General features: G+C 53.7%; 1 protein-coding gene across 3 annotated transcripts in view; it reads right to left on the reverse strand.

The window, feature by feature from the left end:
- Positions 1-3,999: 3,999 nt before the first annotated feature.
- CHCHD6 (coiled-coil-helix-coiled-coil-helix domain containing 6) overlaps positions 4,000-18,293 on the reverse strand; it is a 119,987-nt gene continuing 105,693 nt past the window's right edge. For 2 of the 3 annotated variants that reach the window (XM_030502443.1, XM_030502440.1), the window contains one exon: positions 4,091-5,107. In XM_030502443.1, the coding sequence (XP_030358303.1) occupies positions 5,009-5,107 (99 nt within the window). In that variant the 3' untranslated portion in view covers positions 4,091-5,008. Of the gene's footprint in view, positions 5,108-18,293 lie in introns of all 3 variants that reach the window. The other variant, XM_030502439.1, reaches the window with a different exon arrangement.

The following is an 18,293-nucleotide window of genomic DNA, read 5'->3' on the forward strand; positions in this document are numbered from 1 at the left end:
AGGCTAAAAGCTGACTCAGCACTTCTTACCCCCGAAATCACTTTGAGAGGCAGCCTGTTCTCCAAGGCCGGTGTGCTTTCCTTGTGGTACTGAAGAGACCAAGGGGCATTTTGTCCTCTAAAAGCAGCCTGGCATCTACTTTGTTAATAAAGAAACCAACTGGGAGAGGATTAGGTGGCTGGAGAGAACCTGCCGAGATTGGAGGCTCTTCTGCTCCGCTCACTGGGTTAACCCAGCCCGGGTGCTGACGGGCTAAAAAGAATCACCTAAATCCACGGGTTTCCAACTGTTTGCAAGTTTTGGCTGCTAAAAATCCCTGCTAAAAGGCAGAGCCCTGCACGGGGCACCCGGGTCCTCTGCACGTGCCACCTCCCTTGGTCATCACCCAAAATGAACCCCTCCAGGACCTGCAGTTTGAACCCCCTGTGCTGAGCAGCGATGTGCAGGGATGAGATAAACCAGTGCCCTCACCCAGGGGCCTTTTGGGCTGTGAAATCTGGCTGTAGAGAACAACCTGCACCCCAAAATGTGGGCTTTGGGGACCTTCACACCCAAACTCTGCAGCTCAGCTGATCCCAGAGGATCCTCCGAGGGTTCATGGGCTCCAGGAGGGGATCAGCTCTGCCCAGTGTCACCAATGGGGTATATTTTCCTCCTCCCATTCTCATAGATGTCTTTTCTAACCAGGTCCCGGAACAGACGTGCTGGGGAGGCAGCGCTGGGTCCATCTGAGGGGTTGTCAAAGTTTTCCAGGAGGTGTCAGCAGCTCTTTAAGCTTCTTGACAGCCGGGATAACAAACTGTGCCTGCGGAGCGCCGGGGTTCCGAGGTGGAATTAAAACAGGGAATGAATAGGGCTACTTTTCCTGCTTGTGTTCCTGGAAATAGGGAATTTTCTGTTTGAGGCCTCAGTGGGAAGGCAGCACCACTGTGAATTACAGCAAGAACCTGCCACCCTGACCAGGGCAAAGGGTCTGCCGGCAAAGCAGGTCGCCTGGAAGGGGATTGGGAGGAAGGAGGGTCTGGGAGCATCCTCGTCACACCAGCAGCAATGCACCCTTTGATTGGGAAGAGGTTTGGTTGGATGGATGCTGTGTTTGTGGGAGATGCTCTGGGGGCTTGGAACAACCTGCTCTAGTGGAAGGTGCCCCTGCCCATGGCAGGGGGTTGGAGCTGGATGAGCTTTAAGGTCCCTTCAACCCAAACCAGTCTGGGATTCTATGACCCTGCCAGCTCTGGAGCAGGAGGTCTGGGATCCGCAGCTGCAATGGGAGAGGACAAACACCCAGTGGGACACCTCGCTCTGCTCTCAAAGCTGATCCCAGCTCCCAAAAGACTTGCCTTCCCTGGTGGCTCCATCCAGCAGCGACAAGCCACGCATGCACCAGTGCTTCCCGATGGGCAGGGGCGTCCTGCAGGGATCCCCCCTGGCCATACCTGCTCCGGCTGAGCTCCTTCCCGGCTCCATCCCTGCCCCGTGACTCACAGCGTCGCTTAATGAGCAGGAAGCTGATGCAGGCACCTGACAGCTCCTCCAAGAAACCAGCATTTCATGTTGGCTGCCCTGGGGCTGCTCGGCAGGAGCGGCTCCTCTCCATATTGATATCCCTTCATCTCAGCCCGGTTTCCAGGCCGTCAAGCTGCCAGCTCATCCCTCCCAGGCCCTGCAGTGCCAGGGAAAGCAGCTCCCGCACCCGGATCCCACCTTTGCAGCCTCTCAGAAGCGCTGGAACCACTTTGTGGGGTCCCACCGAGGAAATCAGGCAGCTCTTGATGAGCCAAACCCCGGCGTCCCCACACAGTGGGCATCAAACACAGGCTTTGAGTCAGGGCGGCTTTAAAGGTAGGGAAGAAAGTCACTGTCTGACCCCCCAGCTCCACAGAGGTGGCTCCCAGATCCATGGGCTCTGCCACCATGGATGTGGCATCACCATCCCACCAGGAACCATGGATGCGGCTGCTTTGGTTTGTTGCTGGGGGCAGAAGGTTGTGGTGCCATCACCAGCACGTTTAGTGCTGTGACCGCCGTGCTGGGTGCGCAGTGGGTTACCTGGAGCGGGCTGAGGTTTGAGCCAGTCTTGCAGAGGAAAAGGCAGGACACGCTGACCCCATGGTTTGTGGTATAAACAAATTGCAAAAAGTGTTAACTCTGAAACCTAATGGTTGAGGGATGAATAGTGACCTGAGGTCAGTGCTGAGCATCTTGGCTGGCCTGTCACCAGCTGCAGCCAGGCAGAGCATCCCTCCCGTGTCCTTCTGAGCACCCTCCATCCCCCTCCACCATCAACCACCCCATTGCTGCTTGCTCCCTCCTCCCCAAACCCTCCCTCGCCAGCACCAGCTGAGGACCACTTTTACATTCACCTCCTCCCTCACCATCAGGGTGACATGTGTCATCATCCATTCCCAAAGGATTTCTGGTCCTCCGCCAGTGCTAGGAGGAGAGATGCTGTGCTCAGTGAGCACAGGGACAAGGCGGGGCTGCAGTGGTCTGAGAGCATCCCCCTTCCATTACATGCATGGGGAGAAGATAGAAAACGACACAATTAAGACCCTATGATGCATCAACCAGGCTAAACCCAGGCTATAGTTGCCCCTACTCCTTCTAATGTCAGTGGAAAAATCAACACCAAATCCTTTGGTGGCTCAGAAATCCATCTCCCTCACATGGAACAAGTGGGTGGCCACGAGACACCACGGAGTCCCTTCCTTTTCCCCAGTGCCCATGTAAAATTAACGTGGACAAGGCAGAAGCTGCTGTAAATAATGCAATCGTGGTGCACTACACAGCTTCGGGAGCACGTTCTCATTGTCTAGTCTTATTTAAAGAAACCCAGCCCTGCCGGTGTCATTAAAAATGCATCCTGGGCTCAGCTCACCCCCTGGGAAGCGGCGGCTCGGTGGCTGTGCTCCTGCCTCCTGCTCTGGTCGGTCCCAGGCAGCCCCGCGCTGGCACAAGCCAGGCCTGGGCTCACAGGAACCATCCACGCATCAGCACTGGGTGTTCTCCATCCCTGTGCTCCTGCCCTCACACCCAGGCCTGGGGACCGCTCCCTGCCAGACCTGGCAGCATCCTCCCTGCTCATAAAGGATGCTGATGGGAACCGCTGAGCCCCAGCTGCCCGCAGCATCATCTCCCCATCCTGCTGCCATCTCCCTCATTCCCTCTGGCCATTCTCATCCTCCCCTCGCTCACACCCTGCATCTCCAACTCACCCTCAGCCTGCTCTCAGCCACTGGGCGCTGAGCTGGAATTCCCTACGGCATCCTCCTGCCTCACCAGATGGCAGTGAGGAGTCTGTGCCCCTGCAGACCCGCGGGCTGAGGTATCATGTTTGCTCTTCATCTTCATTCCAGGGATGCAGCGCCCAAGGCTGGTGTCCTGCTCAGCTCCTGGCGGGCGCTGCGGGAGCTGAATTCATCCTTGGTGCTCTGGTGGCTGAGGGTGAGGAGGGGAGGCCGCAGTCAGTGCTCCCATCCCTTCCCCAGGCCATGACCAGTGTATCTGCACCATCCCTGCTAGGACAGATGGGAGCTCCCACCCTGACCAGAGGCAGAGCCATCAAACCACGCTCAGCCCCTCTCTGCCTGGTGGAGGGAGCATTGTCCGACCATGGGCACACAGGAGCACAGCAAAGCCTGGATCAGAGCATCACCCACAGCTCAGAACATTCCTCCCTCCTTGCATCCTCCTCCCAGGGAAGCGCTGAGCCACCAGATGGAGGGAAACTGTGGGATGGGATGGGATGAGCTCCAGCATCACTCGGACACACGGACACCAACCCACAGCCCTGCGCCCACCCTGGAACCCGCCTGGATCCTCCACATCCCCCCTCAGAGCAGCTCCTCCGGAGGCACTGCGGGAACTCCTGGGAGATAACACATGCCTGCGACATTAGCAATTAAGGAACATTAATTATAATAATAATAATTATCACAAAATAGCATTTTTATGGCACAATATTATGCTGAAGGATTTACAACATACTGAATCATGAAGTTCGTAATTAAAGTTATTTTAGTTTCTAATTTCACTTTAATTCTATTCCAATAAAAGATATGATAAATATACCTTTAAAAAAAATGCAGGAACCATTACTTAAGACAGTTTCCCTGTATAGGCATGTTATATTGCAGCACAGGGATCCCGTGAGGAGCATCACAAACCTCGGTGAGGAAGAAGTATCCAGCCCTGTGAGATTCCAAGCTCGGGGCAGCAGGATGTTTGCAGCCCAAAGGCATCTACAGCCTCTTGGCTCCAGCTCCTTGGCCATGAGTCCTCCTGAGATGGTTCTGTAGGTCACCGTGGTTCTGCTGCTGGTGGGATGGGAGGAAGTGGAGAGCCTGTTATCCATGGGGCAGGATACCAGGATACCCCAGGAAGAGCTGAGCTGGGTTTATTCCTCATGTCCTGGCACCACCATGGTGTGTGTAATGCTGCCCGGATGGAGCAGGGATGTTTCATTCCAGCTCTGATTTCTAACAGCACCTCTGACAGTGGGTAGGAGGGAGCAAGCAAAGAAATTACCCAAATCCCAGTATTCCCAGTCTTGGAGACTTCCTTCCCCCTTTCCATGAGAAAACATTGATCGACTTCTTCCCTGTGAGGGTGCTGAGGTGCTGGCACAGGGTGCCCAGAGAAGCTGTGGCTGCCCCATCCCTGGCGGTGTTCAAGGCCAGGTTGGGAATGCAGAGGAATCCCGGCTGGGGCAGGATCCCAGCAGCACGAGGGATGCAGCACCCCGGAATACCCACTTCTTCAAGGTTTGGTGCCACGGGTTGGTGGCACAGGCAGAAACAAGCCTCCTTCTGCCACACCAAGTGCTTCCACTGCAGCGCTGAGCTCCTCTTTCCTGCTCCCCATCCCCTGGATACTTCTCACAAACTTATCTAATCTGGAACACCAAGAGCGAAGAGTGGTCCTTCCCATACGGAGGTGCCAGAAATCCTGGAAAGCCTGGCTGCCGGCCTGGTTTAGGATGACAGATTCAGGAAGGGGTTCACCCTCCTTAGGAAGGGGTCAGTGGTTTGAGAAGCTGCCTGGAAGTCCCTGCTCCCGGTGCACGTTCCCCTGGCACATCCCCACTGCCCGAAGGGAGAGCTGGGAGCTGGGGAACAAAAGCAAACACAAACACTTCAGCCTGTTTATAGGAAAAGTTTAGCAAATGATGAGTGAAAGACAGCTAATGATGCATCATATGCTCAGTGCCAGGGAGAATGCTCTAAATTAAAGTCCTCAAACATGAAAAGAATCAACATTTAATAAGACAGTTAATGTATGTTATTTAAATGTCACTTCGATATTAAAAGTGTATATTTTTTGAGGTTTAATAACCATGTAATTGAGGCATCTTTTCTATAGTTAAACCTTGGCAAATATGTTTTTCATAATTAGCTGGTATTTATTTAACATGCAATAACCATCCCATTAAATTTAATGACTTCAATTAATAGGGACAGAGGGGCCTTTTTTAATGTCAATATGTATCTTAAAGAGGTTCCCGACGCGGTGCCACGAGGAAGCTCAACTACCTGGGGGTGACCATGTGCCTGAGCTGTGCCATGGGTCCCCACTGCGGGAATGGGGACCGGGGGGAGCCCGCATCAGGGATGCTGCATGTCCCAGCCAGGATTGGGGTGCATGAGGAAGGGGATGCCAGCGAGAACCCAACAGGGATCCCAGCCCATCCATGCTGGCACCTCCTCACTCCCCAGCCCCACCGCTGGAACAAGGGGTGAGGCTGAAGGGCAGTGAAGAGGCTCAGCCTGAGCTGAGCCCTGTGGCCCAAATTAGCCAACAGTAAATGAACTCCTTCAACAAACCATCCAGTGCAGAGCTATTAACCTGTGTGTAACAAAGCCCAGCAGGACGCTGTGTGCGCTGCAGCCCCGCTGGGCTCCGGGCTATGGAACCCCACAGGCTGGGGAGGAGCCCTCCCTGGTGCACATCATCACCTCCAGCACCCAGCACCTCCCAGCCCAGGGCAGGGGCTTTGCCCCCTCCCAAGACCCTGCACCCCCAGGGGCTGTCCCTGCAACCCCAGCCCAGGCAGGACCCCCGAATGCACCCCAGTGCTCCCACTGCCCCACGGCCACCCTCCTGTCCTGTCTCACACTGGCTGCGGGCACCAGGTCAGGTCACATCCTTCTCTCTTTAACGCTGGTGAGATGCTGCTGGAAGTGCTCACACAGCCAGGGCACACTGGGGAGGCAGTCCCAAGCTCTGCTCTGTTTTCCAGCTGTCCTGAGCCAGGACAAGGCTCAAGAGACACTAAACCTTGAAGGCAAAGGATTATAGGTTGGGTTTATACCTCTGGCTGGGCTCAGTTCATAGAACCACAGACTGGTTTGAGCTCATCTAGTTCCAACCAGGGCACAGAGTGAGGTTCCAGCAGTGCTGCCAGACTCCACTGGGCAAGAAACCTGCCTGTGCTCACCCACCCCATGCACAATGAGCCACCAAGACCCATCAGTGAGCAATGAACCCCACTTCATGGTGGCATCAGTATTTAAGGGCCCAAGAGCCGGCTGTGGCCATCTGCTCCCCTGGCTTTGGACCCTGGTCCCTGCAGGGCTGGACCAGTGGTTTCTGGTGCTGGGCTCTGGATCGAGGACTCCCACCGCTGCCTCCTCCCTGCGCTCACTGGAGTGGCCTGGGAGGGATGGGGAAGAGCCGATGGGGTTATTTAGAGCCTGAGCCCAGGCACAGGTGCCCGGTGAAGAAGCACCGACCTGGAAGAGCCGCCTGGCTGATGCAGGCATCAATTACCCAGGGAATGGGGATGGAGGACGGGCAGCAGTGAGGGGCAGCCCCGTGCAGGAGCCCAGCACATGCAATTAACCCTCGTTAGCAGCCTGATGAGGAGAGGGGCACCAGGGCTGCTCCTGCAGCAGGGTCCACTCCTCCGTGTTTACCCCTCCATCCCTGGTGTCATCCTCCCTGTGCTTCCGTCCCACCTCTGTCCCCTCTCCCGCCTCTCCCTGTTGTCCTCATTTCCTCCTGCCTCTCTCCATCCTTTCTTCCCACTTCTCCCGCTCCAGCAATGCTCCTGCAGCGCTGCTCCCATCCGCGAAGCAAGGCTGAGGCTGGTCCCTGCCTGCTGGGCTCAGGTACCACTGTGTGCCTCAGAGCCCTCATGATGGGACAGCCACAGGGACTTGGGCATCCTGTGCCGCAGCCTCAGCCACCGACATCCCGGCTTGGAGCAACCTGCTCTAGTGGAAGGTGTCCCTGCCCGCGGCAGGGGCTTGGAGCTGGAGGAGCTTTAAGGTCCCTTCAACCCAAACCAGTCTGGGATTCGATGATAAGATAAAACCAAGACGTGCCAAGCCACCAGGCCACCTCCAGAGCCCAGACCCGCACTGGTGCATCCCAGCCCACGGGGACACCGGGGACGTGAGGCTCAGCGGGCAAGAGCAGAGCGCAGCCTGGCCAGGGCAGCCCGGCACTGAATGCTGCGCAGGGACGTGTCATCCCCAGTGTGACATCCCTGGAGCGAGCAAATGCCACTTCTCACACAGCAGATGGCAAAGCCTCCAGGAGGGAGGGGAAGCGGGGTGCCCATCAGCACCCCCAGCCATCGCCTTAGCTCTGCGCCTCCCTCTCAGGGCTGGGAGCCAGCACTGGGCTTCCAGGCTCTCCCTCCCCAGCTCCAGGCATCCCCATGGACACCCCCCAGGACCAGGGATCAACCCCGGCCTCCTGCCCGCAGCCCCCTGCATCCAGGCCCATCAGCCACCGCTCCCATAGGATGCATTGGACTGAACCAAAGCAGGGCCTAGATTTGAAAGGAAATAGTAATCCTGGAATAAATAAATAAATAAGTGACAAGCCCAAGCACAAATCTGCTTTTAAATTCAAATGTGCAATATGGCCCAGAGCCTCGGAGCCAGAAGGAAACTACAGATTTGGGCAAGGAAACAGGGAATGTTTCACTTCAGCTCAGTCCAAGCCGTCAGGATTTACAAAGCCGTGAGGGAGGTGGGGAGAACAGAGCGCTGCTCCCCAGGGAAATCGCCCCCCTGCCCAGGCTGCTATCACACAATCACAGCATCACCCAGGTTGGAAAAGACCTTCAAGGTCATCTAGTCCAACTGTTGCCCAGCACTGCCAAGGCCACCACTAACCCATGGCACCGAGGGCCTCCTCTGCATGGGGTGTGAACACTTCCATGGGTGCTGATTCTCTCACCTAAAGAGTTTTTCCAGCTCTCACATCCTGCACTGGGTCCTCATCATGTCCCACCAGCTCCATGGCGGTACCAGGGTGGAGGGTCCTCCTTGGCAATGCTGGTTACTCCTCTGGCATCCACAGGCGTCATGTGCCTGATCAACACAGTGTGGTACCCAGGGAGGAGTGTGACAGCCAGACCCTGCTCAGGCGGCACTTGAGATCACAGGAACACCGTGGTGGCAGCGGCTCCATCCCGCTGAGGTCGGGTGCTCACATGGGACAGCAACACCATGACCGCGGTCCTTGTCCTGCTGGGGCGCTGCAGCCCCCACCGTGTCCCAGGACAAGGGATGCTCTCCTGGACTTTGGGCCACCCACCCAGCCTCGGGTCCCTTCGTCAATGAACCCACCCCGCGAGCCAGGAGCTGTTACCGGGATTCACAAGTGACATGAGTTCAGTCACGCCTCAGCCCGAGCCCAGCGGCCGGGCGCGGCCGGGCTTTTACCTCTCCCGTAGCGAGGCCTCAGCGCCCGGGATGCTCACAGGGATGAGCCTCGGCCAGCGCAGCGCCCGCCGGGGGAGGCTGCAGCATCGCCCGGTCCCGGCACCGGCAACAGCACCGGCAGCACCGGCGGCAGCGCGGACCGACAGTGCCACCTTGTGCCGCCTGCCAGAAGGATGCCCGCGGACGGGGGAGTCCGGTACAGGGGGCTCGTCCTGAGGGGGTGGCAGCGGGCCCGGAGTGTGTGTGTGTGGGGGTTTCAGCATACCCCCCCCCCCCACCAGGGCTGGTTTTGCGTCCCCGGGATGCGAGGACACGGCGGGAGCGCGCACACGGGGATGCTGCGCCCATGGCCGTGTCCTGAGAGGGGGAGCTGCAGGACCCCGTGTCCCAAACCCAGCCCCCCCGATGCTGATGCATCCCCCAGATAGACACGGACCACGCAACGTCACACATCGCCCAGGGCCATCCCAGGAGGAATCCCGCTGTGCCCTCCACGGGGAGGCTCATGCTGATAGGGGTGGGGAGAGGGGTTATCCATGAGAACAGTGGGTCCCCCCCAAACACAGCCCGGCTTCCCCCCAAAACATGGGGCAACAGGGCCCGGCATCACCCCCGTGCACAAAGCGGGATGCAGGGGTGGCTCCTGGGGGTGCGAAGGCACATGGGAGGCATCGGGCAGAGCATTGTCACCACGTCACCCCACGCCAGGGCTGCAGGAGCCACTGGCAATGCCATGGCACAGCCCCAGGTCCCCCTGGCACATGCACATCCTGCACCGCGAGCGTGGGGAGCAGAGGGGGACACACACACTGACCCCGGGGTGGGGGGGAATCTGCCGCACAAATCAGCGCCGGTACCACATGCCCCTTCTTATCAAGACCGGACGGGTATTCAATTTTCTCTTCAAACGCCTGCCTCTGAAATGGTAATAGAATTTACAATCTAGGGGAAAAGGGAGGGGAAAAACTGAATATGTGAGGATTAACAATGAGAGAGAGACAAAGGGAGAAATTAGACCCAAAAAATATAGCGGGAGCCTTTGCGGGAATTAATTAAATACAAATATAAAGAGAAAATTAACAGTCTCATGCTTTGGAGGGGGAGAAAAGGGATATTTTCTGAGTTTAATTAACCTTCTTTTGCCAAGCACAATGAGGAGGAAGGGGGAAGGGAGGGAGAGGAGAGCAGACTCCTGCTTGTTTTGCCTTGCAGGAGATGATTGCAGGAAGGGGCCGGGCTTTGCCCACATGGGTTTGGGATGCACGGGTCCAGCTTGTGCATGTGCTGGGATCGTGTGTGAACAATAACTCCTTTGTTGGTCCTCATGGGTAGGTACATGGGGGAGCAAAGGGAGAGGTGGGAAGAGCCATGGTCCTGGAATGCCAGGGGACTGAGGAGTGGACATCCCCTTCCAGCAATGCCATGGGGAAAGGGAGGCGGCTGGTGGCCATCGCGGCTGTGAGATGATGATCTCCATCCCCATGCTCCCAAATGTCATGTTTGCAGGTTTGGTACCTGTGGTGCTTGTCAGTGTCAGTCAGCTTGGTACATCAGTACAGCTTGGGGGTAGGACGGGGCTTGGAGCACGGGATGGCAGATTAATGGTCTTTGTCACCTCTGTCCTCCCCCGGGGAAAGCGGGGCAGCTGGGCAGTGGCAGCAGGATGAAAAGCCACAGGATAAGGCAAGCAAAGGCAACGACAGTGCTGACATGAGCATTTCCATGATCATACCACCCTCCATCACTTGTGTGCTCGGGTGGGTGATGGAGAAGCCAGCATCCACACTCCTGGATGAGGACGCAGGCAACAAACAGAGCTGGTTTTCCAGCCAGGATCAGCTGGATGATGGATTCATCATTCCCAGGCAGGAAGCTCCTGAAAGGCACAAGCTGAAGACCTGGATCTCTGCTTGGGTCTGGCCCTGCCAGCACAGCATCACCCAGGACACAGCATCACCCGGGACACACACAGGATGCCCTGGGGAGCAGGATGGGGTGATTAATAACTTAACCCCCCCAGCAGCAAGCATTACTTTCGCCAACACGGTTCCTCGTCTGTCCAGGAATAGATTGCAGAATTATTCAAGAGTCTTCAGTGTAAATGACTGCGGGTATAAGGAGTGTTGAAGCTGCAGGCTGGGAGCGTTGCAGTGAACTGCACAAGGTATGTGGTAAATTATGTCACCAATTGATGTAATTTATAAATTGGGTTACATAAATTAGCTACACAAGGTACAGCGCGAGTGTCAAATTGTGTACTCCATTGTCACAATAAGAGCTCAGCAGCAGGTGAGCGCGAGCATTAATCCCGACAGCACAAAGTCTGGGTGCTGCAAGGAAAGAAATACAAATATTAAACTGTATCTAATAGCTTAAACTAGGAAGTTATTGGCATTAATAAAGTGCAACCACTCAGTTACTTGTTGGGGGGGAATAAACAAGGCAGAGAGAGGAGGATCAGCCTGCACAGACATTGGCATTGCCTGTGCCCTTCTTCTGAAGTCCATGTCTCATTTCTGGAGTAAGGAATATCTCCATTAACAGCCAAGGGCTAAAGAATCATGGATAACTTTGCCACTAAGAAGTGTAGATTAAGGACAACATTACACTGCTGACACACGGCACACGGGACCATGAGTATGGAAACGTCCATGGACTTATTGCACAGACTCAGCTGTCATTACTCAGAATCCCCAATTTTCAGGACTTGGAGGACCCTCAGAAGACCAGGACCAAGTTAACCAACCATTTCCCCCAAGCTAACAGCAAAAGGTCCACTTTCAACCACTCCTTTTCCATGAGCACTTCCCTCCACATCCATACTCAGTGCCCAGGCTCAGCATGGATGAGACAACCCCAGGCCAGGCACAGCCTGTATGGACACACAGGCACCAGGAGAGGAACGGTGCTTCTCTCCAGGTAGAGCTTTGACATGACTTGAAAACCTGGGAAGGGTTTTGGGGAGGGTGCGTGGGGACGTGGAGCAACAGGAGGAAACATCACAGACCGGTTTATACATTACTTCACCTAAGTCTGGATGGAAATAGATGGAGCAGAGGAAGCAAGAAGGGCAGGAGCTCTCCCAGGGAGCCCTGCCTGCAGTTTCACGCTTCTCACTCCACTGTCCGCATTCCCAGTGGATGTTAAAGGCTTCTGAGTTTCAGACCTTCTTGCCTTGCTCTCATTAAAACCTCATTTGCTTTCAAGTTGAGAATGGCAGAATCCTGCTCTCCTGAGAACCGCCGTGATTATGTTGTCATCTTCTCGCTCAGGGGTGCTGCAGGGTCTGCAGCAGTGTCAGAGCATCAGCCTCCAGACCCAGGGGTGATGAAAGCGATCTGGAGCACACGTCCCTTGAGCACAGCTCATTAAAACCGCCCCATTGATGGGGGTGTTGGTTTTCCCAGAGAGCTGCCCTGAGTTTGGACCTCCCAGGTAATCCCATGAGGTGACCGAATTCATGGGCAGAAGGATGATATAGATCACCTTAAAGTTATGATGTGCACATGGGTCTCATTTCTCTGCACCACTCTTGGTTCAGTGGAGGTTTTTATCCAACAGAAGAGCCACACTTTGAAACATCTGCCCAGTATAGAATCCCAGCCTGGTTTGGGTGGAAGGGAGCTTAAAGTTCATCCAGTTCCAACCCGTGCCATGCGCAGGGACACCTTCCACTAGAGCAGGTTGCTCCAAGCCCCTGTGTCCAACCTGGCCTTGAACACTGCCAGGGATGGGGCAGCCACAGCTTCTCTGGGCAACCAGTTCACAACCAGTCACAAAGCAGCAGCAAACATCGCTCGCTCCCCCGATGCCACATTTCTACATTGCCACCTGGACACCCCATTCCTACAACCAGATCTAACCCCACTCATTGACTGAAAATAGCCTCGGAATAGAACTACTTGAGCTCTGCATCAGGCACGAGCACTGCAGGACTCTGAGGAGGACACTGCTTGATGAACCAGGCCCTGCCATCTGAGGGTGCTTCCGAGAAGATAACCAGCTCAGACTCTGCAGCGGGATTTCTCTGCTTTATCTGTTTGGCCACAGACTAAACCGTGCCTCTTCCCTGCAGGCAGCTCAGTTCATTTTCCTGGCACCGGGAACGTCAGGAAAACCAGCGGATGGGTGGAACCGGCAGCTGGCACCGGGCTTCCGCGGCTGGGTTTCATTAGGATGGTGGGGAGAGGAGCCATGAAGTGTATTAAATGTATTACTGTGGATATTCCATGTTCTAAACCACCCTCCAGCCTGGGAACGTATGCTTCAGGGTACCAGAAGGCTCTACATCAAATAATCAGAATGTAGGGACCTTAGAGCAGCTCCAGTGCCTAAAGGGGCTACAAGAAACCTGGAGAGGGGCATTGGACAAGGGCCTGTAGGGACAGGCCAAGGGGAATGGCTTTAACCTGCCAGAGGGGAGACTGAGATGAGATACAGATTCTATGATTCTGAGTCATTGACCTGGGTACACAGTCTGGAGCATGTGAATGGGTCACTTAGACCTGTAAAGGCAAGGAGACCATCACCAGCTTCCAGCCTCTGACCACCGAGCCTCCAAGGGACTGCTTTCCCATGGGTGAGGATGTGAGGTTCTCTCTGTGTTCAGTATCATGTGCTGAGCAGCTCATGGAGTCAGACCAGGTCTATCTGACAACCAGTTGTTTTCCTGTGCCTTTAGATCTGTTTTGTGTTATTTAGTCCTTGAACTGCTGAGCTGAGTCCTCTGACAGGCACCAGCTGAGGGACGCTCCCTCCGAAGCAATGAGAAGGGTGTTATCTTCTCCCTTCTGAACATCCCCCCATGTCCAACATCCCTCCATAGCCACCATCCCCCTGCATCCATTCCCTGCATGATGGAGTCCATCGCCACAAAGAGTTTGATTTTATCCTCTGCAAGTGGGGAGTGCCACTGTAAGTCAGGATTAGCTAAACATAACATTAAAACTAAAGCACGGCTATTAATTTAATGGGCTCCTCATTACAACCATCATAAAACAAGTAAACAGGAACTCTGCCAGTGCCGCGCATCCCGCTCCGAGCAGCGGAACCGAGGGAGAGGCTGGAATTTTTCCATTTGATGGAGCTGGCTTTTAAAAATTCATCCCTTGCTTCTCCTTCAGTAGCCTTTCAACTGCTGAAGGAGCCTGTGGCTGCTGACTGCAGCGAAGCTTCACAGCTTGTAATGAGGAGGAGGGGAAATGCCAGGCCAGGAGTTAGCTTAAATCACATCAGCCAAAATTAAAAGCTTACAAAAAGCAGAGAAATGGCACTTTATGGGCTGCTGCAATCAAACAGCCTTCACAGCCCCTTTAACCCTTCTTTACTTATTTCTCTTTTGCAAGCATTTGTGTTGGGACTTCTCCCCTCTGCTCCTTACCTTCCAGTGCACTAATGGTAAATGCCTTGGGTTGCAATTGTCAGGCTAAGTGGATCACCAACAGGATTGTCCAAACAGAGCGTAAGCTGAGGCCAGTGGACTTCTCTGTGTTAGGCTTGTTCCAAACATAAATCAGGTCTTGTGCAGTGCTGGGGATCACAGAATCATCACAGAATGGGTTTTAATGAGGCTGAGGTGACGTGCTGGCACAGGGTGCCCAGAGAAGCTGTGGCTGCCCCATCCCTGGCAGTGTTCAAGGCCAGGTTGGACACAGGGGCTTGGAGCAACCTGCTCTAGTGGAAGGTGTCCCTGCCCATGGCAGGGGTTGGGACTGGATGAGCTTTAAGGCCTCTTCCAACACAAACCAGTCTGGGATCCTATGATCCTATAAAGGAGGATGCAAAGTAGGATTCAAAACAAGACTCCAGGTCCCTTCTGCCCGTTCTCGCACACTCCTGGGACAGCACATCTCCCACTCAACAGCTCCCACAGGAAAGAGCACAGGGCAGCAGGAACCAGACACAAGTACTATTAACACAGCACAAACTAAATAGCTGGGTCAAGCACAAGCCACTCCACTGAGTGCGAGCAGGAAGAATGTCTAATTTAGGCCATTCACAAGGGGAAAGCAGCTCCAGGAGCAGTTTGTTACGTACCCAGAGGGAGCAGCTGGTTTCATCCTCAACTTGGAAACTGAAGTTTGCTGCTCTCTCTGGGCAGATGTCAAAGGAAAGTTCTCTGCCATGTGCTGAGCTCTGTAACAAGTCTGAGAAGAGCACATGTGTCATTAAATACAAGACACGGTTGACCCGGAGCCCTCTGGAGACCAGCGGCTGCTCCATTCGCTCCCTCTGGCTTTGCCCTGGGCTGCACAACCAGTGCTCTGCAATGTAATTACACACCAGATGGAGCAGGAGGTGAAGGAGTCGCTCCTGCCCCCAACAGCCTTGGCACGATGATGGCCACTGGTCCAGCTGATCATCCAGCCCGCAGCACCCTCCACCTCCCAAGGCATCAGCCCAGGAGAAGTGATGAGGAAGCACGACACGTACCAAGAGCAGAGAGATCAGGAGGGCAGGAGAATCAGCTCAGGAATATCGCACCCATGTTCTCCAAGGATAAAACACAACATGAAGGGGAGCAGCAGTGGAGCTACAGCCCCTTCAGGCTCCCATGGGTTTCCAAAATAAGGGTGATAACTCCACGCTGCCGGGTGCAACAGCTCCCTGTGGCTAAAGGAGCTGCAGCACCTGTAGGCTGTTTTACCCAGGTACATCCAGGTACAGCAGCTCCTGGAATGGGAAGGGATGAGTGGAGAGTCCTTGTACCTATACTGCTTCAAACGGTTGGACTGATGATCTTAAAGGTCTTTTCCAACCTAATTGATTCCATGATTCTAACCCCAAAAGACCAAGTGACCAGAGAACGGGAAGGAGAACGTGGTCCTGAGACGCATCCGAGGCCAGCAATGAAGTGTTTTAGGGAATCAGACATAAACAATTTAGCAACAAGCTCCAGACAAACACTTTTAACCAGTTTGGAAATAAAAAATAACAACTTGAAAGAGAAATTGAAAAATTCTGCTTGGAAAAAGGCGCACACAGCATGAGCCCACAGGATTCAGCAGACTATAAAATAGGAAATGAGACTTACTCTTCTCCCCCTACAGCTACACAAAACCCTCCTACATAGATTACAGAGCGCTCGGCAATTGCCTTCCTCCTCCAGCCTCTCCCGTTATGGACAAGGCAGAGTAGGTAGGAGCCTGAATGCAGAGAAGATATTAGATAAAACATCTTGCAAAGTCGAGTGTGAAATATTAACAACAGGAGGCAATGGGTTGTGTTTTTATGCAAGATCACAAATTTGGTGCTTACAGAGCCGGGGATGTTCTCGCACCCTGGAATCTCAAAGTGCTTGTTGAATGTTTCATTTAAAAAGCTGTTGAAGCCTGCTGGAAAATGTCTATCAGTTCTGTTATTTGCTGTATCTCCTCTGGCTTTGTGGGTTTTGTTCTTTTCCCTTCCTGAAACACTAAGAAATTACGCATGAATAAAACAAGGTTATTCCTTCCCTCATCTGGGCAGTTTTAGAACAATTCATATCATAAAGCAGGTCCTCTGCAAGCCTGTGCTTTCACATGAAGTAACTGCAGTTGTGCACGCTGCAGCTGAATTACCAGATGCATTTGTATGCACCATCACCCCATTTGCACACAGAGCTGCAGTAACTGGGCAGGTAAAACGGACATGCAATGTTCAGCTGGATGGAGCACCCATGGGCAGGGTTGGTCTGAGCAGGTGAAACAGGTCATGGATATTCCTGAACGCAAAACAGCTCCTTTATATCCAGTACATGTAGCCCAGAGAGCAGCGTGGCTGCCCCTGCCCTACCCCAAACTTGCCTTTGGAGGAAACTGCCTCCAATTCAGCTCCTACAATAGATGCAAACCTTGTTTATCCCGCTGTCCTAGTTGCCCATTAATGCCAACTGTGACAGTAGCTGTGTGATAAGGACATCTATTCAACACTGGACACCAGGCTCCAGGAATAACAATCTCTGCCACTTTGGAGCGTAACTGACACCTGCTGTCACAATCTTGCATGAAAAACAAATTCATGCTCCAAATACCCAACAAATAGTCAAGGAGAAACATAAACAGAGGGAGAAATATAACACAGGAGGGGATGCAGGGCTGCTGCCTGCTTTGCAAAGGCCCCGGTAGTGCAGGGGCAGCAAAGGGGGAAGGCTCACTGGAGGAGCTGCGTTACCTGGACGTTATTTACTCAGACAGCAGCCGAGACTCTGCAAACTGAACTTCATCTTCAGCAATTTCCTACTGACACCTCTGCTCATCACATCCTTCCCCCCAGCTCCGCTACCTGAGCTGATGATGGGGGCAACAGCAGCAAGAAGGAAACACCAAAGGAAAGGCACTGCCTGGAAGGCAGCTGGGACCACGATCCCCATGGACCTGATCAAGACTTTCATCACAGAGTGAGCCAAAATCAAACCCAACACGGCAGGACGAAGGAGCGTCCCACTTTGAGGCACAGGATGAACTCACGCCAGTCCTCGGAGGCTGAGCTAGACAAGCCAGACTGAAGTGCGATGACATGCAAGAGGTGTATTTTCAGCTTATAATCAAGCAGCCCCTCATCTGGAGGTAGTGGATGGCCTTAGAGTGCCACTTTGTCCTTGTTGAGCTGCAGAGCAGCCGCAAAGCACCTGGCCAGCATTAGCTGGAGATGTTACATTTATGATTTTATGGCTGATTTTTCCTCCCCCTCCCCTCTATCAATGGAGTTCACTGTCTGAATGATCACATCTGTTTATGTTCCACAGACACCTGCATAGCTTGAGATGACAGCAACTCCCTGAATGCTGTAATCAGTTATTTCTCAACAGAGGAATTGCCAATTTGGTAAATAAAGCTCATTATAAAAGAACATGGAAATGTATTACAGTTGCCTAACAGAGAAAATTGTCCAGTGCCGCCAAATAATCAACCCGGTATCACAGTCCCCCCAATTTAAGGCAGCTGAAATAATGACATGCAAATTGCTCATGCCGAGAGAACATGGGAGAGGGGCAAGAGGGAAATGAGGAAGAGACAAAAAGGTACTTTTCAGACCAACAATAATTTAAAACCTAGTCTAGGACAGACCCTGGTGCTCCACATTCCTGCATGCACAGCCTGGCTGTCCCAAGCACATCCCAATGCCAGCACAGCAGCAAAAGGCCTCCCAGCACTGCTACAAACAGCTTGTTTGGAAAATCTGCCTTTGGAACAGCAAGTTTGACCTGCACAGTGACAAAGAGCTGGAATCTCTGCAAGATCTGAGATTGCAAAGATGAGCCATGGGTAAGCAAACACCGCTGCTGAGGAGGAGGAGGGTTGCGGCACCAGCTTGCCACAAGAACGAACGGCGCTTTGCTGCTTTAACGCAGATGTAAAGCACAAAGTTGCTGCCTAAAGAAAAAAGGAGGTGAAGCAGAATGTAACACAGAAACAATTCTCAGCCCCCCTCATCCGTTTTCATAAACACCACATTAAACTCTGACACGACCTCCAAAAATCCATGTTCACATTCTTCAGAAACTGTCAGAGCCACTCAGAGAGGACACGAACAGCAAACGTGGAGGAGATGCTTCAGCCAGAGGAGAGAATCAAGATCTAAAGCTTGAGCTGCTCCCCGGGTTTGCTGACACATCTTCTGCACCTTCCTCTGGGA

Source organism: Strigops habroptila, chromosome 11, assembly GCF_004027225.2.
Source record: "Strigops habroptila isolate Jane chromosome 11, bStrHab1.2.pri, whole genome shotgun sequence".
In the NCBI taxonomy this organism is placed as follows: domain Eukaryota; kingdom Metazoa; phylum Chordata; class Aves; order Psittaciformes; family Psittacidae; genus Strigops; species Strigops habroptila.